The 23,862-nt window shown below is 48.7% G+C and overlaps 1 protein-coding gene across 4 annotated transcripts in view; it reads left to right on the forward strand.

The window, feature by feature from the left end:
- The first annotated feature begins 1,359 nt into the window (after positions 1 to 1,359).
- The window catches only part of RALGAPA1 (Ral GTPase activating protein catalytic subunit alpha 1), a 150,240-nt gene continuing 127,737 nt past the window's right edge, over positions 1,360 to 23,862 (forward strand). For all 4 annotated transcript variants that reach the window (XR_011359536.1, XM_069950343.1, XM_069950345.1 and 1 more), the window contains exon 1: positions 1,360 to 1,673. Coding sequence is in view for 3 of the 4 variants with exons in the window: in XM_069950343.1 (XP_069806444.1) it covers positions 1,568 to 1,673 (106 nt within the window). In the remaining variant the exon portion in view is untranslated. The remainder of the gene's footprint in view (positions 1,674 to 23,862) is intronic.

Genomic DNA, 23,862 nt, shown 5'->3' on the forward strand with positions numbered 1-23,862 from the left:
TGGAGTGTGGTGCATTTTTTTGGCATCATAAGTGCACACTTCAGGCCTGTAACTTAAAGGGGTAGTTCAACGGAAAAAAATTCTTTCAGATAAACTGGGTATTCTTTCTAGTCTGACACTGTGCTGTCTGCTGCCACCTCTGTCTGTGTAAGGAACTGTCCAGAGCAGTAGCTCTTTGGGTTTGCTGACCACTTTAAAGGGAATCTGTCACTAGTTATATGTTGCTTTAAATTAGGGTAGCATAAACTAGTGACAGAAATGCTGAACAGATCTGTGTATTACTTACATCATTTAGTTCAGCAGTTCTCCTAATATGCAGGAGAATAGGATTCTGGCCAAACCCCTCCCCCCAGCTTTTGATTGACAGCTGTCTGCCTATACACAGCATAGATAACTGCCAGTCAGCAGCTGGTGGGCGGGGTTTTCTGCTTTGATTGAATATTCAGGACTACAGGGATCACGCACCTAATGGAGAGGACTATTTATTGTCCATGTTATTCAGGAGGAGATCTCTGGATCATCTGCAGAGAACAATGTAAGTGATACATCATTCTGTTCAGCTTCTCTGTCACTAGTTTATGCTACTCTGCGATGGGACAACATAAACCTACTGACAGACAGCTACCATAGAGGCAGGGTAGGCAGTTGCTATGGGGCCCGTGCAGGAGGGGGGCCCGGGGGAGAAGGTAAGTGCGTGTGTCCTTCTGCTTAACCCCTTGTGGAATGCAGTGTGTACGTGACCCAATGTTTACTTACATGCTGCAACACAAAAAAAGGGTTAACAAGCAGAAGACAGAGATCTGCTTCACTGCTCTGATAACCTCTGACCTCTGTTCTCCAGCTGGCAATCAAGTAGGAAAGGAAAAAGTGCAGAGGTCAGGGGTTATCAGGCCAAAAGCAGTAAAGCATATACATGCAGTGCTATGTGTTGTGCAGAGGGGGGCCCTTAAAAAACTTTTGCTATGGGGCCCCGTGAATCTTAGCTATGCCCATTCTGACAGAGTCTCTTTAAGCTGCCGCAGCCACAGGGGTCCAGGGGGTCCTGACATTCAGATATAAGTTACAGCATATCCTGTAAATATGGCATGCTGGGGATATGCTATAGATGTGTAGGTGGGAATGACCCTTTAACCCAAGTGTTAGGAATACAGGTCTAGATTTGGGGACTCTTTCTATGGACAGATTTGTTATACTATTGTATTTTATTATTACATTGATTTACATGTGAATCTTTTATTTCGGATATTCCTAATGCCAAGTCCTGATCTTTGGAAGCGTTTACCTGTAGTACTTGACTTTTGCCATTAGGTGGCAGACAAGAGCGGTGAGCTGCTCGGTGCTCGATTGCTTTGTTATGCTGGAGTCGGAAGGGGGCGGCCATGTTGGATGTATCTGTGTAACCTGCTGCTGTCAGAGCGGGGAGACCCGCACCTCTCCCATCACATCTCTGGGACGGGGCAGTCCGTGCCCTGAGCTCGGGAAACCCCGTGTACCCCGGACCGCTGCCTGGTGGAGGGATACCCGGGGGTGATCCGGCGGTGTCCTCCTCCTCTTCTCCTCATCCGGGATGTTTTCTAAAAAAACTCACGGGGATGTGAAGAAATCGACCCAAAAAGTGCTGGACCCCAAAAAGGATGTGCTGACCCGACTGAAGCATCTGAGGCTCGTGATTGGTGAGTGACTGGGGGGAAGGTGGGGGTGCACCGGGGTACAGGGGGTAGAATTGGGGTACAGGGAGGGGTATGTGATGGGGGTACAGGGAGGGATATGTGATGGGAGCACAGGGGTACAGGGGGGAGTATGTGATAAGGGGTACAGGAAGGGGTATGTGCTGGGGGTACAGGGGTACAGGGAGGGGTATGTGATGGGGGTACAGGGAGGGATATGTGATGGGAGCACAGGGGTACAGGGAGGGGTATGTGATTGGAGCACAGGGGTACAGGGGGGAGTATGTGATGGGGGTACAGGAAGGGGTATGTGATGGGAGCACAGGGGTACAGGGAGGAGTATGTGCTGGGAGCCCAGGGGTACAGGGAGGAGTATGTGCTGGGAGCCCAGGGGTACAGGGAGGAGTATGAGATGGGAGCACAGGGGTACAGGGAGGAGTATGTGATGGGAGCACAGGGGTACAGGGAGGGGTATGTGTTGGGAGCACAGGGGTACAGGGAGGGGTATGTGTTGGGAGCACAGGGGTACAGGGAGGAGTATGTGATGGGAGCACAGGGGTACAGGGAGGAGTATGGTATGGGAGCACAGGGGTACAGGGAGGAGTATATGATGGGGGTACAGGGAGGAGTATGTGATGGGGGTACAGGGAGGAGTATGTGATGGGAGCACAGGGGTACAGGGAGGGGTATGTGTTGGGAGCACAGGGGTACAGGGAGGAGTTTGTGATGGGAGCACAGGGGTACAGGGAGGAGTATGTAATGGGAGCACAGGGGTACAAGGAGGAGTATGTAATGGGAGCACAGGGGTACAGGGAGGAGTATGTAATGGGAGCACAGGGGTACAGGGAGGAGTATGTAATGGGAGCACAGGGGTACAGGGAGGAGTATGTGATGGGAGCACAGGGGTACAGGGAGGAGTATGTGATGGGAGCACAGGGGTACAGGGAGGAGTATGTGATGGGAGCACAGGGGTACAGGGAGGAGTATGTGATGGGAGCACAGGGGTACAGGGAGGAGTATGTAATGGGGGCACAGGGGTACAGGGAGGAGTATGTGATGGGAGCACAGGGGTACAGGGAGGAGTATGTGATGGGAGCACAGGGGTACAGGGAGGAGTATGTGATGGGAGCACAGGGGTACAGGGAGGACTATGTGATGGGAGCACAGGGGTACAGGGAGGAGTATGTGATGGGAGCACAGGGGTACAGGGAGGAGTATGGGATGGGAGCACAGGGGTACAGGGAGGAGTATGTGATGGGAGCACAGGGGTACAGGGAGGAGTATGGGATGGGAGCACAGGGGTACAGGGAGGAGTATGTGATGGGAGTACAGAGAGGAGTATGTGATGGGAGCACAGGGGTACAGGGAGGAGTATGTGCTGGGAGTACAGGGAGGAGTATGTGCTGGGAGCACAGGGGTACAGGGAGGAGTATGTGCTGGGAGCACAGGGGTACAGGGAGGAGTATGTGCTGGGAGCACAGGGGTGAGTATGTGATGGGGGTACAGGGAGGATTATGTGATGGGAGCACAGGGGTACAGGGAGGAGTATGTGATGGGAGCACAGGGGTACAGGGAGGAGTATGTGATGGGGTACAGGGGTACAGGGAGGAGTATGTGATGGGAGCACAGGGGTACAGGGAGGAGTTTGTGATGGGAGCACAGGGGTACAGGGAGGAGTATGTAATGGGAGCACAGGGGTACAGGGAGGAGTATGTAATGGGAGCACAGGGGTACAGGGAGGAGTATGTAATGGGAGCACAGGGGTACAGGGAGGAGTATGTAATGGGAGCACAGGGGTACAGGGAGGAGTATGTAATGGGAGCACAGGGGTACAGGGAGGAGTATGTGATGGGAGCACAGGGGTACAGGGAGGAGTATGTGATGGGAGCACAGGGGTACAGGGAGGAGTATGTGATGGGAGCACAGGGGTACAGGGAGGAGTATGTGATGGGAGCACAGGGGTACAGGGAGGACTATGTGATGGGAGCACAGGGGTACAGGGAGGAGTATGGGATGGGAGCACAGGGGTACAGGGAGGAGTATGGGATGGGAGCACAGGGGTACAGGGAGGAGTATGTGATGGGAGCACAGGGGTACAGGGAGGAGTATGGGATGGGAGCACAGGGGTACAGGGAGGAGTATATGATGGGGGTACAGGGAGGAGTATGTGATGGGGGTACAGGGAGGAGTATGTGATGGGAGCACAGGGGTACAGGGAGGAGTTTGTGATGGGAGCACAGGGGTACAGGGAGGAGTATGTGATGAGAGCACAGGGGTACAGGGAGGAGTTTGATGGGAGCACAGGGGTACAGGGAGGGGTATGTGATGGGAGCATAGGGGTACAGGGAGGGGTATGTGATGGGAGCACAGGGGTACAGGGAGGAGTATGTGATGGGTGCACAGGGGTACAGGGAGGAGTATGTGATGGGAGCACAGGGGTACAGGGAGGAGTATGTGATGGGAGCACAGGGGTACAGGGAGGAGTATGTGATGGGAGCACAGGGGTACAGGGAGGAGTATGTGATGGGAGCACAGGGGTACAGGGAGGGGTATGTGATGGGAGCACAGGGGTACAGGAAGGGGTATGGGATGGGGGTACAGGGAGGAGTATGTGATGGGGGTACAGGGAAGGGTATGTGATGGGAGCACAGGGGTACAGGGAGGAGTATGTGATGGGAGCACAGGGGTACAGGGAGGAGTATGTGATGGGAGCACAGGGGTACAGGGAGGGGTATGTGTTGGGAGCACAGGGGTACAGGGAGGAGTATGTGATGGGAGCACAGGGGTACAGGGAGGAGTATGGGATGGGAGCACAGGGGTACAGGGAGGAGTATATGATGGGGGTACAGGGAGGAGTATGTGATGGGGGCACAGGGGTACAGGGAGGAGTATGTGATGGGGGCACAGGGGTACAGGGAGGAGTATGTGATGGGGGTACAGGGGTACAGGGAGGAGTATGTGATGGGAGCACAGGGGTACAGGGAGGAGTATGTGATGGGAACACAGGGGTACAGGGAGGAGTATGTGATGGGAGCACAGGGGTACAGGGAGGAGTATGTGATGGGAGCACAGGGGTACAGGGAGGAGTATGTGATGGGAGCACAGGGGTACAGGGAGGAGTATGGGATGGGAGCACAGGGGTACAGGGAGGGGTATGTGATAGAGGTACAGGGAGGAGTATGTGATGGGGGTACAGGGAGGAGTATGTGATGGGAGCACAGGGGTACAGGGAGGAGTATGGGATGGGAGCACAGGGGTACAGGGAGGAGTATGTGATGGGAGCACAGGGGTACAGGGAGGAGTATGTGATGGGAGCACAGGGGTACAGGGATGAGTATGTGATGGGAGCACAGGGGTACAGGGAGGGGTATGTGATGGGAGCACAGGGGTACAGGAAGGGGTATGGGATGGGGGTACAGGGAGGAGTATGTGATGGGGGTACAGGGAGGGGTATGTGATGGGAGCACAGGGGTACAGGGAGGGGTATGTGTTGGGAGCACAGGGGTACAGGGAGGAGTATGTGATGGGAGCACAGGGGTACAGGGAGGAGTATGGGATGGGAGCACAGGGGTACAGGGAGGAGTATATGATGGGGGTACAGGGAGGAGTATGTGATGGGGGCACAGGGGTACAGGGAGGAGTATGTGATGGGGGCACAGGGGTACAGGGAGGAGTATGTGATGGGGGCACAGGGGTACAGGGAGGAGTATGTGATGGGGGTACAGGGGTACAGGGAGGAGTATGTGATGGGAGCACAGGGGTACAGGGAGGAGTATGTGATGGGAACACAGGGGTACAGGGAGGAGTATGTGATGGGAGCACAGGGGTACAGGGAGGAGTATGTGATGGGAGCACAGGGGTACAGGGAGGAGTATGTGATGGGAGCACAGGGGTACAGGGAGGAGTATGTGATGGGAACACAGGGGTACAGGGAGGAGTATGTGATGGGAGCACAGGGGTACAGGGAGGAGTATGTGATGGGAGCACAGGGGTACAGGGAGGAGTATGGGATGGGAGCACAGGGGTACAGTGAGGGGTATGTGATAGAGGTACAGGGAGGAGTATGTGATGGGGGTACAGGGAGGAGTATGTGATGGGAGCACAGGGGTACAGGGAGGAGTATGGGATGGGAGCACAGGGGTACAGGGAGGGGTATGTGATAGAGGTACAGGGAGGAGTATGTGATGGGGGTACAGGGAGGGGTATGTGATGGGAGCACAGGGGTACAGGGAGGGGTATGTGTTGGGAGCACAGGGGTACAGGGAGGAGTATGTGATGGGGGTACAGGGAGGGGTATGTGTTGGGAGCACAGGGGTACAGGGAGGAGTATGGGATGGGAGCACAGGGGTACAGGGAGGAGTATGGGATGGGAGCACAGGGGTACAGGGAGGAGTATGGGATGGGAGCACAGGGGTACAGGGAGGAGTATGGGATGGGAGCACATGTTTATAACCTGTATAACTTGACTCTGTGGCCATGACTGGTGTGTACTGACAAGTGGAACATTGATGGGAAAAATGTTATTATTTGCTAATTTTAGGATCAATTCCAACTTGATTTACTTCTGATTGTGATGTTACATTCTACCATCCCCCGCTAATGATCACTGATGATATTCATCCCTATAACTTTTTCTTGCGGATAACTTTGTCTGGAATAGTCTTGAGCGACCCTGTCAGAATGTTCCGGTTCAGCAACGTTATCCGCTCAGCGTTTGGACAATGTTATCGATCTCTATCTGTTGGCCCATGTATCCTCCATCCCCCATATTCAATGTCCCTTACTGTGCATCATCTTACCACTTTTGACTTGACTCCCCTGCAACTCGTGTTGAGCAGTTGGGGGCGGAGCATAACAAGCCTGGCACTGATTGGCTGATGCTCAGCACCCGGTGAGAAGTATCTGTCAGCTGACTTGAAATGGGCACTTTCACTTCTAATAACTTTTGACATATCATCAGACATGTCAACAGTTATCAATCACAGTGTGTCTCACCATTGAGACCTGCTGTGATCAGAAGATCTATTCCCCGTTTGGTGGCTCATTCCGACAATATTTTCTCACAGACTTACATTGAAAATATTGATGGAAAATCTGTTCGGCCTGGGAGTTGATCGCAATCTCTTCTATATCTTCTGATCACATTGGGTTTCAGCAGTGAGACCCACTGTGATCAAAAACTTTTCACGTACCTGTGACATGTCAAAAGTTTTTTTTTTTTTTTTTTTTGTGATCGTGACCTGCTACCCTGCTTGGATCTCCTACTGGATTCCCCTGGCCCCGTGGACTGGCTGCATGAGGCAGTATCTGATCACGTGATCGGCGTTGTCTTCTCTTAGTCACCCAGTAATATGGTTAGATGGGTAGTTAGATGTCTTGGTCTTTTGCAACTATTTCCTCCTAATAATCATTTAAGGTGGCACCAAATGTATTAGGGAATGTGGAAGTGAAATGTCATCGTCTCCCACGCAAACCGCAGAACGATGACAAGTGACAGAACAAAGTGCTATTATTCGCTTGTGTCACCTCGACTAGCCGGTCATAAAACCACAACAGCACTTGACTTGACTTGGAAATAAAGACTAATAAATATTGTTAATTCCCATTAGACAGTCCTGACACGACAGGTAAGCCTTCTGTCTGTGCGCGGACATGTACCATATTACATATAACTGTCCTCATTACTGACTTATTTAGATTTCTCGTTTCTCATCCTCCTCCCTGATGACTTTTTCCTTTTGGGATAAATAGGATTATTGTGGAGAAACAGGTTCACTTACTTTTAGGACCTGAATACTCAAGATATGGTTTGTCGGGGACCGAAACCTCGCTCATATTTACTGGGAGAAATTTCATGCTAAAAAACTAGGTTCGATATACCAACACCCATAGACCACTGCCGTTTGTCCTAATCATTGTATATTATAGGCCAGAAGTCCTAAATTTGGCTTGGTAATTAGGCTCCACATAGAGAAATTAAAAGTGAAATTCATGGGCTGCGCTGTTTCCAAATTTGATAACCTATAAAATCATTAATAATCTAAAGTTATGATATATTGTCTCCTCTGCACCCATACAAAAATAGTGTCCCCTATGCCCCCATTGCCACCATACAGTTAGTGTCCCCTACGCCTCCAAACAGTATTAATGTCCCCATACAGTAATAGTGTCCCCTACGCCTCCAAACAGTATTAATGTCCTCATACAGTAATAGTGTCTCCTATGCCACCATACAGTAATAGTGTCCCCTATGCCCCCATTGCCACCATACAGTAATAGTGTCCCCTACGCCTCTATACAGTATTAATGTCCTCATACAGTAAGTGTCCCCTACGCCACCATACAGTATTAGTTTCCCCATACAGTAATAGTGTCCCCTATGCCCCCATTGTCCCCATACCGTAATAGTGTCCCCTGTGCCACCATATAGTAACAATGCCCACTGTGCCCCCATGCCGTTATCGTGTCTCCTGTGCCACAATACTGTAATAATACCTGCCTGATGTCAAACCAGACCTGTAGTCTGTAGTCAAGGATGGGATCCCTGGTTATGCCCAAAGACACTACATTATCGTGCCCAACGATTTGGGCCTTGCGTTTCAGGCTGAAGTTAATGAACTGCGTGCAGCCTGTGAGGGTGAATGGCGCGTGGGCCACATGAAGGCCACATTTTTAAAAAGCCTGATATAGGCGCTGGATACAGTAATGGATACAGTCTTTCATGTAATGACTCAGTCCTTCATGCCATAATCCCACATATATGACCAGTGGTTCCAACCAGTGACAGTATAGGGTATAACTAGCTGGTGGTGGTCTGACTGCTGGGACTACCTATTTAACAGTGTGAGTGAACCGTTCCATCAGTCATTTTCTATGGGATTTCCAACCATTGCCGAGCATTTAACTCATGTTCACGTTAGCCACGTTAGTCTTGGGATAAACCCTCTAATTTCTGCATTGCTGCTTTCCTTATCAAAAAATGAAAGGTTTTTCCCGCCATAGGAATACCTACTATATCTGGGACGTAGGAGGGTATAAGCCGTTCAGCACTAATACAAATAGGAAAATAATGCATTATTGGTGCAGTTTCAAGCCATGTACTGGAACCTTCCACTGCAGGAAAAGATTTAACAGAGATTTGCCATATTAACCTAGGAGCTGAGGAGGAGCTGAGCGCATTGATATATTGTGTTTTGGGAAAAATTCTGTAAAAATTAATGATTGACATCTTGACTCTTTCTAGGCTGTGGAGTCCAGTGGGCGGTCCTGCTCAGTGACTGACACCACCCGGTGGGCCTCTAAGCCCAGAATAGCAGGGATATCCATCATCTAGCAAGATTGCAAATATAATTATTCAGTGTGTCTGACCTTGGCGGCACTCTGAGGTGTATAAATAATAATTCAGCAGTATAATGTTGTTATCAGATACACACCCTAAAGCAGCGGGATCAGACCAGTTGGAATCTGTCTGAGCGTAGAATGGAGCCTATAGGAAGGGCATAACTTCAAGCAAAGGCATGCGGCGGAATCGGCTTGAAGTTTTCCGCTCGGAACCCATAGTGTATACATACCCTAACAGTCTGTGGAGCAAGAAAGTCACATGTTCTACAGGCCGGGGAGTGGAGCGTACGCTCCCCCTGGTTGTATCTCAGGATCACAGTGAATCTTGACAAATGATAGTAACACTTTAAGATGTCCCTCCTCTTCTTCTTATTGCAAGATTGTATGATATCCCGGCCTTGGTTAGTCTAGCACCCTATCACCATCTAATTTGGAGTTACCTTGAAATTATTCTATAGAAGGCTGGATTCTATGCTGGGCTTCGGGTCACGGGTCTAATCTCCGTACAGGAATTGTAGAAGACAGGTGTATTGTGTTCTATAACAACCGTAAGGAAATAAAAAGCTTAGGTTCAGTAGTGGGTAAATGAGACGGATGAGGTTTTGGCCGTCTGTATACCCCATATCTAGCCAGTTGCTGCTGCAGAGCGTTCCTGTGTACTGTATGTAGCACCCTGGTGGCGTCCTTCGTGCGTCTCGCTCGCAGCTTGGCTTCTCTCCCAGTTCTCTCTTAAAAATAATTAGTACACAAAGGAAAATGATGGGCGACATCCTCACTGTGCGATACACAGCGGGAAATATTTATCATCCACAAAGGAGCTGCCTCCACCCCACCGGATAGCCACCCGTCTGGTAGTAGGAGGCGTCCAGGACTGGAGCCCCCCCCCCCCCATTTATCATAATCTGATCACATCTTTATTGGTTGCTCGGCTTCCTCTTTACATTTGTAGATACATTTTGCATTTCCTGACTGTTATCTATGTAACAAACTGATGACCTTTGGTGATATTTTGTTTCCATACACTCTCTTGAACCACCATCCATAGTTGGCTATATAAACCCACGTCACTAATATATATGTTTTTCTTCTCCTTACGTACAGGGTGTTTACTGTTTTGTTACTTATAGCTGGGATCATCCTACCATGTAATCGTTTACTGCTTATTGGCCTGATCTATTACCCTGATTTTTGCTGTGCAGTGCGGATTATAGCATATGTATTGTTTGTTTGCATGTGGACCTTGTTTCTCTATGGTTCCTATTCCACGGAGCAATAATCATCAGAATCGGCCCGTTTCAGCCGATTATCGCTCTGTGGACCGTGTCATTGGCTGATCGTTTATTTAGGATCAAACCTAAAATCATCGGGCACCGACCGCGCATCGCTGCTGGGAATAGCGGTGCGTGGCGGACGGCTGACGATTTCACAAGCACCATACTTTACCTAAGCATGTTGCAGGTCTTCTCCTGTGCTCCTTCTTCTTCCAGATCCCGTGCAGCAGCAGCAGCTTCGGTGTGGCCCGTCTGAGCTGACAGACCGCTCAGCCAATCACTGGCCGTGGCGGTCCTGGCCAGTGATTGGCTGAGCGGTCTGTCAGCTCAGACAGGCCACACCGAAGCTGCACGCGGGACCAGGAGGAAGAAGGAGTGCAGGAGAAGACCTGCAACATGCTTAGGTAAAGTATGGTGTTTAAGCAAGGGCTGCAAGGACATCGGTAATGATGTCCCTGCAGCCCTTGCTAAACGATTATTGGGCCATATAATAGGCCCAGCAGATCGGCGCTCGTTTACAATATTGATCGGTCCCCCATCGGCCCGTGGAATAGGGGCCTAAGTCCTAGAGACCTCCTGTTTGGAGGATATTTTAAGAGACAGTCAGGGGCAGCGTTCAGGGATGGATCTAGGGAAAGCTAGTTGTGGTCAGTTTGTTTCCATTTAGCCTTCATCTCCTTCAATTCCTGACCACCATCTTCATTAGAGATGAGTATTAGCGAATAGGAATGCTATGCTACGCTGGACTGTCGGCTTGTCAGCAGGCTGCCTTTGAACTCCACTCCAGGTGTTTGGAAAAGCTGGGTGCAGTCTTGGCAGAAGTTTCCCAGGACTGGATCCAGCTTTTCCAGGCAGAAAGGCAACTGGTTGACAAGCTGGCGGTCGAGCATATCAAAGCATTCCTATTCGCTAATACTGTAGATTCACATATCTCTGTTCTTCATCATTTGTCCTTATCATCATGCAGTTTCTTTCATCTCTTCTTGTTATATGTTACCTGCTTGCACTGACTGCTTGTCCTTATGACTGTCTGGTTGTTACAACCCTTCTGTCAGTCCTTGGGGTATCTGAATACCAGGAAAGGCAGCTGCTATAGGTAAATTAAGTTCTTCCATCTTGTGATCGGGCAATGTTATTATAGTATTCTGGTATATTAAAGTTTTATATAAAGTTGAAAAACACTCAGATCCCACCTGTATCAGGGGAAGATTCGGGCTCTTTGTTCTCACTGTTGTGATAGTATTGACTCTCAGGACTAGGGTTCACAATGGTCACAACTAGAGAAGAACGAACCTCGAAGCTTTTGTCCATCCAAACCCAAGCGTGCAGCATTTGATTACTGGTGGCTGAAGAAGTTGGATGCAGTCCTAAGGCTGCCTGGAAAACCTGGATAAAGCTATAGGCCATAGGCTATATCCATGTTTTCCAGGACTCCCTAGGGCTGCAGCCAACTTCTTCGGCCACCGGTAATCAAATGCTGCATGGGGGGCGGAGGGGGCAGAATAGTAACAGTTTGGTAACCCTTCAAGTAACCCTTCGAGGGTTACTTTAAATGTTCAGCAACCAAGAATTCAGAGAATTTTGCTCCATTTTTGTTTTTTTACCTCTCGTCTACAATATCTCCAATATTCATTGAAAATCCTGACCTTCAGGGTGGTTTGTCACTTTTTGCCAGAGCGTATCATTAGGCTTTGGATAATGCTGCGTGTTCTGTACGTTCACCATGTGTTTTAATTCTCAGAATTGTGCTCTATGAATTGTTTCCAAGGATCGGATTTTATAATGTTTGATGAAGAAATCCCAGGATTTAATGCCTGGGCTCATTTACTAGGAGGCATGGCCGTAGCCGGTGGTTTTTGGAAGAATACTGTGTGCTTTGTGGCATTCGTCCAACGTGTATAAACTCTTGGATATTTGCATCATGTATGTGTTCTAAAAATACCATTACTGGGAGCCATGGAATAAGAGGCCGGAAGCCTTCGAGTGAATCTCCACCTCTTGTCATCATGTTGTTTCTAGTCCAAATTCTCTGCTGGTTAATTTCTTTATACTGCTTTGAGCTTTTTTTTTTCCTGTCAAAAAGCTTAAAATCTTCAATCAGAGCGTTTTAAGGAGATTTACCCTTGAAAGACACTGGTAATATGCAAGGGTCTGACTGCTGGGACCCTCACTGATTACAAGAACAGGGTTCCATGGTACTCCGTGGTTGGACAAGCACGCTGCTGCTGCTCAACTCTATGGACCAAAGTTTTGTCTGGCCCATGGAGTTGAATAGAAAGGGGTTATCCAGGATTAGAAAAAGCTCTGCTACTTTATTGCAAGAACAGCACCCCACCTGTCCTAAGGTTGTGTGCGGTATTGCAGTTAAGCTTCATTCACTTTAATAGAACAGAAGTGTACGGCCCACACCCAAACTGGGGACAGCCTTTTTAATCGAAAAAAATAGCAATTCCACTGTGGTCTTTACATTTACCGTGCAGAATAAATAACACATTACATTTATTCTGCCGGGGGAATCAATTATGACGATACCAAATTTATGGTCTTATTTTAGGATTTATTGTTTTTGCATGACAAAAAAAACTTTAAGATATATGATATATGTAATTTGTTGTTTTTCTGTGTTTTTTTTGACGATTTTTGTGTGTGTGGGTTTTTTAAAATATTTTTTTTTAATATTTTTTTTTAAATATTGTTCTTTTACCTTTCTGCATAAGAGATAGATGGATGGATAGAAAGATAGGAGGTTGATAGATATGATAGATGGTGGATAGATAATAGATTAGATAGATAGATATACAATAGATGATAGATAATAGATAGATAGTAGATAGATGATAGATAGATTTGATAGATTAGATACATAGATAAAAGATAGATAGATTTGATCGATGATTGATAGATGATAGATAGATGTCCCTTCAGCATTTTTTTTTGCAAGTTTTGCACCCAAACTCTGGAATACCCCTTTAAGGCCACACAGTGACTTTTTGCAGCTACTGATTTACGACTGCAGTGTAAGGAAATAGACTCAGTTGTATGTGGTCTTGTGTCGCACAATAGGTAAAGCCAGTCTGAAGTGCTGCGAATGGCTCTGTGCAATTTAAAAGCCGTCACTATGCAGTAATGGACTACTCTGGGGGCTCTTCGAGGTTACTTGATGGTCACTATTCTATTAGGACAGAGTTTAATAGATAATTTGATGTTATGGGCACAATAGGTTAGGCTGTATTATAGTAATGGGATTACTGTTTTAGCTCTGCTGTTTAGCCTATACTACTGTACGGATCTTATAATGGCCCTTTAAAATACAAGGATTTCCTTTTCCATGACAATATTAGGCTTGCTGTATTTACAAGTTAAATCATCTTTTTTTTATGTATTATTTTTATATCGATCGCTCAGCTAGCCAAGCCCTGAACATTGCAGGGATATGGTGGTGTGCAGAGCTGTATTAACATGCAAACAACTCAAAGGTACAAGCTGAAACCTGCTGCAGGGGATTGCCAGTCAGAGGCATGCGAGGATCACCTTGTGCCTCAATGTCAGCCGCTCCGGCGGTGCTCTGGGTAGCAGGCTGCAGAGGAACCGGCCAAGACCACGTCCAGACTGATTAGATTTCTGCATCTTGCTGTCTTGCAGACATAGATCAGAAAGAAGCTGTTATGAGGTCTACTATATACTCCCTTAGAAGACATGCACTAAGATAGATACTCTTTTCTGCAAAAGCAACTGCAAAACTGCAATTCTCTGGTTATTAACCCAATAAGACAAGATTGCTTTCATCTGTCTCATTGGAAGGGGATGTCTTGTCTAACCTGAAAATTGTGAAGGCATGCAGTAGTTGTGTCGTCCAGGCCGCCTGGGAGATGGACCACTAGGATTGACTACAACAGGTTTTCCTACTTTACCTTAAAGTGTCACTGTTGTTTAAATTTTTTTTGTACAGGCGATTTTAAGAAACTTTGTAGTTGGGTTTATTAGCCGAAAAATGCATTTTTATCATGAGAAAGCAGTTTGAAGCTCTCCCCGCGTCTTCATGGTTTTCTATGGAGAGGGGAGGGGTGGAGGGAGATGAGGCACCAAAACAGGACAACAAAGAGTTAATTTACAGATACATCACTGGGCTATCTCCTCTGAGGTCAGCACTGACCTCTCTGACCTCTGAATACCGGCTTTCACACAGGTCCCATTGTGTAATCCTTTGTTCTCTGCTCTCTGCTGGTGACTAATCTCCCCCCCTCTCCTCTTCATAGGTTACACAGGGCCCTGACTGACGTAAAGGATTTAGATTTCCTAATAATAAGCAGTGAATGAGAGAGAGGAGGGGGGGACCTGGGAAAAGTCTTTTTGAATGCAGATAATGGCATATTTGCCTAATAAACCTAATTACAAAGTTTCTTAACATCGCCTGTACTATTGATTTCTGCAAAAAAAAAACACAACACGACAGTGACACTTAAAAAAAAAAAACAATAAAATACACCTGTGTATAAGGGGGAACAAGGAGGGTGGAGGTGTGTTGTAGGTGATGTCTAGCTCACAGGAAGTCAGCTGACAAAGGATAGACCACTTCCTGTTGCACATTATTTTCTGGTGGTAAGAATAGTGGTCACATGATCCAGTTTCAGTAATGGAATGTATGGATGCAGCTGAGCTGGGATGAAACACATGACACTGCAGGAATACTGGGGAGTGGAATAGGCTCCAGTGCTTCTTTAAAGGGGTTGTCCAGGGAAAATCTTTTTCTTTCAAATAAACTGGTTTCGGAAAGTTATATAGATTTATACTTTACTTCTACTGTATTTAAACATCTTAAGTTTTACAGTACTTATCAGCTGCTGTATGTCCTGCAGGAAGTGTTGTTTTCTTTTCAGTCTGACACAGTGCTCTCTGCTGCCACCTCTGTCAATGTCAGGAACCGACAAAACCAGGTGCCACTGTGTTGTGGATACCAACTGTATCCATGTGATTGTCTGTGTGCTCCTAATTAGATAATAGGGCAAGTATAAGAATACTTGTGAAGAATTACGCTAGACCTCTTCTGTAGCTAGAATATTATGTGAGAAGCAGTCTATATATTATACATTAACAAAGCAGGGGGTGGGGGGTGTAGAATCCTCTTTTCACTGGTTTCTTCCATCCATTACTTGGAGACCAGGAGTGGTACAGACTTGGAGGGGCCCTCTTTAAGGGATTCTACTATAAATAACAGTACAGCATTTTATACTACTGTCCTATAACTTCTGTCCGAGACAGGATCTATCAAGAACAGGAGAGGTTTTCTATGGGGATTTGCTACTGCTCTGGACAGTTCCTGACATTGATAAGTTCTGACGGATTCCGGAAGCTCCCGTCTCCGCCCATGCCATAGACACCATTCTATGGCCGGGCGGATTCCACCTTCCGCTGAAAGAACTGACATGACAATTCTTTCGGTGGACAGCGGAATTTGCCTTCCTGTAGAATTAAGTCTATGATACGGGCGGATATGCGCACGGCTGTGAGCGAGTACAAGCGACTGAATCCGTCAGGAACTTTACTGCGTTGATTCCGTAGTGTGAACACACCCTAATATAGAAATAATGTGTGTTCTCTCCGGCTGCTGAGTGGTGTCTGACAATAGACAGGCAATAAAGTTCCCATGTTTTTCTACTTGAAATTCATGAGTGTTACCATTTAGTGCTGCCGGGCCTTCACAATGTGCTGAGCAAGCAGATCAGAAGGCAGGAAAGTCTTACAAGTAATACTGTATAGCATTTATTCTTCAGTGCAGTATATAGAGATGCAGTGTAAAGGGAAAAGCTTAGGGCTTAAATCGCTCGGAACTAAGCCATAATCGTTCGGTTGAATAGCAGTTAACGATTAAACGACGAATGTGAAATCGTTGATCGCTTAATAAGACCTGGACCTATTTTTATCATTGCTCGTTTGCAAATCGTTGCATGGAAAAAGATGTCGTTCGGTCGTTCGCAGTAGCAATGAACGCAATAGCAACGCCAAGATGACCGCAAGAACGATCATAAGTATCGATCATCGTTCTGTCTAAATGGGTGAACGATTTCAGGTCGTTCGCAATAGCGGTCATTTGAGATCGTTTATCGTTAACTATTATGCGAACGATAATCGTCCCGTGGAAGATCCTTTGGATGTCTGCGTCACAAGTTGGCTACCCCTGCCCCAACACTTGCTGGTTGTTGATAGGTTTCACCCTATGTACAGTAATCATTAGATGGTGGATGGGGCTGGGGCCTCTGCTGAATAAGTCCCCTCTGGCAGCGCTGACCGTGCTCTGTGAGCCATCATATGTAATGCTGAGTTCTCGCAACGTTTCACACCTTGTAGGCGTCGGCATTTTGGCAAAATCTGAAAATTGACTGCCAATGCCAACATGTCTGTGTTCTAATTGGAACGGTCCCCATTCAGTTCAATGACCCAAACATTGTCACTAACTGAACCTAAAGGAGAAGTACATCTGTTTTTAAAATCCAGCAGGGGGAATTTGATCAGGAGTATGAACTTAGTCCTCCACGTGTCTGTTGTGAGCGGCGGGACTGGCCCCAGGACCCCTGCCCTGAGTTGTGATGATGGGGTGGGGAGGCCTGTTCTGGCTGATGAGCAGGCTGCTTAGCCAATCACTGACTGTAGCGGCGTCCTACCACAGTCCATCAGCTGGGTCGTGACATATCAGTGCCGGCAATCTTGGAGCCCGGTGGGGATCTCGAGGCCAGTCCCGCCACTCACCACGGCCACGGGGAGCAGAAAGTTTGTATTCCTGATCAAATTCTCTTGTCGGCTGCCAGATTTTAAAAACAGCTAGACTTCTCCTTTAAGACCTGCTCTCGCTTGCAGTGCCTCAACAAGATGTGAGTAATGGTGCTGTCTGATTGCAGGATCTTTTGTGCGCCCATTTAAATGCATTATTATTGGCCGCACATCCGGTGTTTGAACCGAGAGCTGTGCGACGGCGGAAGAGTGGCGGACAGCCTTACTTTCAGAGGGGCCTCAGTTTTTGAGTGGGGGTGCCTTATTTTCTAGGGGATGCCTTACTTTAGGCTAGTTGGGGTGTTTCAATTTCGGGGAAACACAATAGCACCTCTCCAAACACACCAAACCACTAAAGTCTTATACGCAAAGAATAATTTGTCGATTTATTTTTATATATTTTATTCAACAAAAGTAAACCCCAACACCCGATGGTCCGCCACTGAGAAACAAAGGGGGCCTAAAAGTCTGGAACATACAATATAAATGGCAGATGTGCAGAACTACAGGGTACAAGCATGTGCGAGGGAACTGCCAAAGTATAAAGATGTGCTAAATGCGTATCTAGTAGTCACTACAGGTAGACCTCTTTGCACTTGAGCAGTTCCCTTGCACATGCTTGTCCCCCGTAGTTCTGCACATCTGCCATTTATATAGTATGTTCCAGACTCGTAGGCCCCCTTTGTTTCTAAGAGGTGGGCCATCTGGTGTTGGGGTTTACCTTGCCGATTTATTTTTATATGATATTTTATTCAATAAAATTATTCTTTGACTATAACCCTTTACTGGTTTGGTGCTATACAGGTACCTATTGGCAGTTTGGTATGGAGAGGAATTCTGTGCGTGGCCACCATGGCCTATATAGATGGTTGCTGTTTTATGGTTTGTATTTGTATTATCGATACTGATATAGCCCTCACATAGCCTTTAGCCCCTATTACACGGGGCGATGAGAGGGAGCAAGCGAGCGCTAACCTGTCAGGTCTGCCCTCACTTTCTCCTCGTTCCTCGCTCGCTGCCAGCACTATTAGATTCGTCGACAGCGAGCGGTCAAGAGCCGCTAGATCGTCCGGGCAGCCCATAAAAGATAGTGGCAGTCTGCTGCCACTCCTCCTATTGCACAGAGCGACGGCAGCATAACGCTACTATATAAATTGTATATTTTTCAACATATAGAAAGACAACGATCAGCCGACATTGTGCATGTCGGCTGATCGTTGTCTTCTATTACATGAGCGGTCGGTATCGGCTGGATACGGCCACTTAATCCCTTTGTCTAATAGGACCTTTTGTGTCGGACACATTTTCCTGCTCCAGGGTAACTGTTTTTTCCTGCACAGTTCTCTTCACGCTTTAACCTCTAGAGTGAGCGGTGGCATTTCTTTCTTTGGTAGGAAATCCTCATCGGGACCTGTGAGGGTCATGTTTAATATTGACACAGCTTGTTAAGAATCCAGTCTGTAACCTGCATGGAGGAATACTTGTGCAGATCGCTGTTTGTGCCAAAGAATGTGAATAATTTCAGTAGCGGCGAAGGCACGACCTTCTGTTTTCTGCAGGCAGTGGAGACTGTTTATACTACGTGTTTAGATGAGAGAGTCTCTGGCGCCCCCCGGCTGGGCTGCGGCCCTGTGCCAGTTCTATTTGTGTTCCTATAAAGGGAGGAGGAGCCTATTTAAGATGTACCGGACCACCGATGACGCCTCCCTGGCCCTGTGAGGGGGACTTTGATTCTAGAACAAGTTAATGTGCTCACACCTAAATGGAGAGATTTACCACCTTGGGTATTAGGGTGGTTTTACATGGGGCAATTTTTCGGTGATAAATGATCTTAAATTGTTCACCCTATTACACAGGATGATGATCATCACGGTACTTTCCGGGCTCATTAACCAAGGAGCGAACGAACAACGTGTTTTTACACCGAACACTCAACGATTTTTGAACGATCAACAATAAAAATAGGTCCAGATTCTATAAAAAGATCAATGATTTCTCGTTGGTCGTTTAATCGTTGCCTGCCATTACACGAAACGATTATTGTTTAAATCTGAACGATCTAACGATTTTTCGAACGATATTCGTCCTATGTAATACGGCCCTTAGGCTGGGTAACTCAGTGATTAAGGCTTACTGTATTGTTATCCGAACAATCTAACGATTTTTTGATCGATAATCGTCCTGTGTAATATGGCCCTAAGGGTCCATTTACACAGAAAGATTATCTGACAGATTATCTGCCAAAGATTTGAAGCCAAAGCCAGAAACGGACTATAAACAGAGATCAGGTCATAAAGGAAAGGCTGAGATTTCTCCTTTTTTCAAATCCATTCCTGGCTTTGGCTTCAAATCTTTGGCAGATAATCTGTCAGATAATCTTTCTGTGTAAATGGACCTCTAGGGCCCTATTCCACGGGCCCGATCAACAGTGTAATTGAGCGCCGATCTGCTAGATCTATTCCTCGGCCCGATCATCGTTTAGCGAGGGCTGCAGGGACATCGTTACCGATGCATACATTACCTAGCGGGGCTTCTCCTCCCCTCCGTCTTCCTCCCCGGGTCCCTCGGCGCAGCATCAGCTATTCAAAAATCTCAAGTCTTCCCATTCTTATCAGCTGCTGTATGCCCTTTAACTTTGCCTATTCTGGCCCTAGGAGTCCAGTGGGCAGTCCTATTATGTGATTGACAGCCGTCCCCATATGAGTACACAGATAGTTGTTAATTACTAAGTTGAGATGTATAGAGGAGTTCACCGGCACTACTTGATATGGAGTGAGGGAGCAGTTTTGGCCGTTCTAGGGGCTATAGCCGATACACATAGGGGGTGCTTCTTCCAATGCACGTATATATAACGATGTATACTTGTATGTAGAAAGAAAGATAAGGGCACTCACCCATCTGCAGTGTATAAACTTGAAGCTTTATTTCATGGTGCGATTAATACATCCGATCACGCACTAAGTCGGAGCAGACGCCAAACCAAACAGCTATTTCATGGCTTGGCGTCTGCTCCGACTTAGTGCGTGATCGGATGTTTTAATCGCACCATGAAATAAAGCTTCAAGTTTATACACTGCAGATGGGTGAGTGCCCTTATCTTTCTTTCTACATACAAGTAATTACTAAGTTGGATTACCCACTATACTCCTGAGCCCAGAAAGAGCAAAGGATAAAATGAATAAATCTATTCAATCCTTTTCCACAAAAAATATATTGACCTGCTCTGTTCTCTTTGCTATAAAACATGCCTGCAGATTAGATTGTATCTTAAGGGTGCGTTCACACCTACAGGATCTGCAGCAGATCTGCAGCAGATTTGATGCTGTGTTCAGTTATTTAAATGAAATCTGCTGCAGAAAATCTGCTGCAGATCCTGTAGGTGTGAACGCACCATAAAGGGGTATTCTAGCAGAAATTTTTTTTCTTGTGCCTGTCATTGGGGGACACAGCACCAGTGGGTATAGGCTACTGCCACTAGGAGGCGACACTAGACAGAAGAAGAAGTGACTCCGCCTGGCAGCCTATACCCCTCCTACAGACACCAGGCTAACTCAGTTTTAGTCTAGTGTCCGTATGAGGTAGACACAGGTGCCACGCACCTCTTTATTATTTTAGTTTTATTTCTTTTTCTTTCTTTCTAGGTTATCAGGGGGACCGTCGGCGTGGGCTGCCACACCAGACGTAGCCTCCCCCTGAGGGTGCACTGGAAGTTTTCACTTCCCATGCGCCGGTCACCCGTCCCCCATTGCCAGCTCCCTGCGCAGGATGCCGGTACCCCACCCAGGTGCGAGGTTACCGAGGGGGTGACCCTGCGAGCACCCGAAGATGCCGGACAGGTGAGTAGTCCTGTCCTTGGGGGGGGGGGTCATCCTGGCTAGGGCAACCAGTAGCCTCTTGCCTGCTCTCCCTAGTCCCCATTGCCACAGTGCACACTTCCCTGCAGCGCAGCCCTCTCTCCTCTATCCCCTGTCCTACTGGACAGGTTGTCTCCTGATCCCCCTTCTCATCTCCCTCCTAGCCTGGGCTGATGCCCACCCCCTTTCATCCAGGAGCCACTGCAGCCCGCAGCGGCTTCATAAGGGACAGCTGGGGGATTGCTGGGCTCCTCTCTCCCTTTCCGGTCGCGTTTTCTGGCGCTCCGCGCCGCCGTCTCACTGCCGCCGGCCTGCCCCACAAATTTAGGCCCCGGCTTCTGCCGGAGCTAGGCCGCGTCGGCGCACGCTAGTGACGTCACTGGGGGCGGGGCGCCCGCCCGTTTTTCGGCTCCTCCCGCCACAGCCCTTTCTCCTATTGGCTACTCTGTAGCCCCCACCTTTTTCCTCCTTGCCCCCTCCCTTCCTCCTCTTGCCGGCAGCAGCTTCAGCTCGTGGCCTCCTGCTGTTATCTCTGCCAGTACAGCAGCCTCAGCTCCCTGTGCACAGCAGCAGTCTAGCATCCAGTGCAGCTATTCCAGCGTGCACCAGCTACAGCTTCCAGTGCAGTCGTTCCAGTGCAGCTCCAGCATCCAGTGCAGTCGTTCCAGTGCAGCTCCAGCATCCAGTGCGGCAGCAGCTCCAGCATCCAGTGCGGCAGCAGCTCCAGCATCCAGTGCAGCAGCAACTCCAGGGTCTGGTAGGCTCACCCAGTGGGTGATATTCCCCTCCTCCACTCCCCAGGCTAACAGCCCTAGCTACCATGTCTGGTCCCCGGGATGACCCCCCTAGGCAGCTCGCTCCCGCGGCTGTGGCGACACACTTTGCGTGTGCTCGTTGCAATAAGAAATTCCCCTGTGGTCAGCCTGGTTCCCTCTGCCTGCTATGCCTTAACCCTGGTGCCACTTCCCAGGAGGCCCCCCCTCCAGGTCCTGATGTAGCTTCTCCTGAGTGGGCTAGATCCCTGTCCCAGGCGATCGGTGACCTCTCTAAGCTGTCGCAGGTCATGATCCATGCCATTGAGCGGTTGCCCTCCCAGGCGCCTCCAGCAGCAGGACCCTCCAGGGTATCTCCTGACTCCCCTTCCAGAGGATGGTCTCATCAGAGACCTAGACTCTCTGTCTCACGGTCGCCCTCTAGGTGTTCCTCAGACCTTTCTCCTCCCAGATCCACTGCAGGCGGTTCCGCTTCCCAGCGACCCCTCTCCGCCACCTCGGGGGACCCCTCTGACTCTGCTTCAGAGTCTGACAGGGAGGATCAGCTGGCCTCTGCAGTGCAAGCCTTGATCCGTGCAGTGCGAGACACCTTACATATTGAGGAGGAGTCCTCTTCTACCTCCAAGAGTGAGGTTTCCTTCCGTCGCCAGAAGCGACAGCCATTGGTTTTTCCCAGCCATAAGGATTTTGAGGACCTCCTAGCCAAGGAGTGGAATCACCCTGACCGGCGGATTCCATCCTCTAAGCGTGCCGAGGCTTTGTTTCCCTTCTCCCCTGACCTGGTCACTACATGGACAGTGCCCCCATCTGTGGATCCTCCAGTTTCTCGACTCTCCAAGTCAACTACTCTGCCTCTGGCAGATGGTGCTTCACTCACTGACCCGGTGGACAAGAAAATCGACGCTTTTTCGAAGTCTGTCTTTGTTGCAGCTGGTTCGGCCCTACGTCCTACCTTTGCTGCATCCTGGGTCAGCAAGGCTTGTTCCTCTTGGGCCAGGCAGTTAGTCCATGACCTCTCCCTGGACACCCCGCGTGAGGATCTCCTGTCTCTGGCCTCACAAATTCTACATGCGTCCAAATACTTGTGCGACGCTTCTCAGGAAGCTGCTCGTTTGTCTGCGCGGGCCCTGGCAAACTCTGTAGCCATCCGACGCTCTGTCTGGTTAAAATGCTGGTCAGCTGACGCCGCCTCCAAGAAGGCTCTGACTTCTCTTCCCTTTGCAGGAAACAGACTTTTTGGGGAGCGGCTGGATAAGATAATCTCGGACGCTACGGGGGGGAAGAGCTCCTTGCTTCCTCAAAACCGATCCCGGCGCCCTCAGCCTCCCAGGCGTTCCAGCCGTTTCCGCTCTTTTGAGCCTCCGGCACGTCGTCGCCCGGCTAAGGATACGCCTCCAGCTCCTTCTAGGAAGCCCTCCTTCAAACCCCGCCCCACCTGGCAGCCCCGTTCTCGCCCTTCTAAGGGTCCTGCACCCAAGTCTTCTTCCTGAGGGTCCTTCACCACTCGGGTCTCTCCCTCAAGTAGGGGGTCGTCTGCTCTCCTTCAAGGAGATTTGGCTCGCCCATGTGTCCGATGTGTGGGCTCGGGAGGTGGTGTCCTCAGGGTACAAAATCGAGTTTGTGTGCATTCCACCTCCTCGCTTTTTTCCATCAAATCTCCCACGCTCTTCGGCACGGCTTTCCGAGCTTTTTCGGGCGGTTCAGAATCTCCTAGCTCAAGGAGTTGTGGTCCCAGTTCCTCCCTCCGAGCACTTCCAGGGATTCTATTCCAATCTGTTCACAGTCCCCAAAAAGGACGGCTCGGTCCGTCCTATCCTGGATTTGAAACGGCTGAACAGGTTTGTTCGCCTTCGGCGGTTCCGCATGGAATCCTTGCGGTCGGTGGTCGCGTCTCTAGAGCAGGACGAATTTCTTGCTTCTATAGACATCCGCGACGCCTATCTGCATGTTCCCATCGCAGCCAGTCATCAACGTTTCCTACGTTTCGCCGTTGGTTCTGGACATTTCCAGTTCGTTGCCCTGCCCTTCGGGCTCGCCACGGCGCCTCGGGTCTTTACCAAGATCCTTGCACCTTTGATGGCTCTGCTTCGGTCAAAGGGGGTGGCTGTCCTGCCATACCTGGACGACCTTTTGGTAAAGGGCCGCTCCAAGCAGGACACTTTGTCCAGCCTCCAGATCACACTCGATCTCT

The sequence above is a fragment of the Dendropsophus ebraccatus genome, chromosome 13 (genome assembly GCF_027789765.1).
Source record: "Dendropsophus ebraccatus isolate aDenEbr1 chromosome 13, aDenEbr1.pat, whole genome shotgun sequence".
Lineage (NCBI taxonomy): Eukaryota > Metazoa > Chordata > Amphibia > Anura > Hylidae > Dendropsophus > Dendropsophus ebraccatus.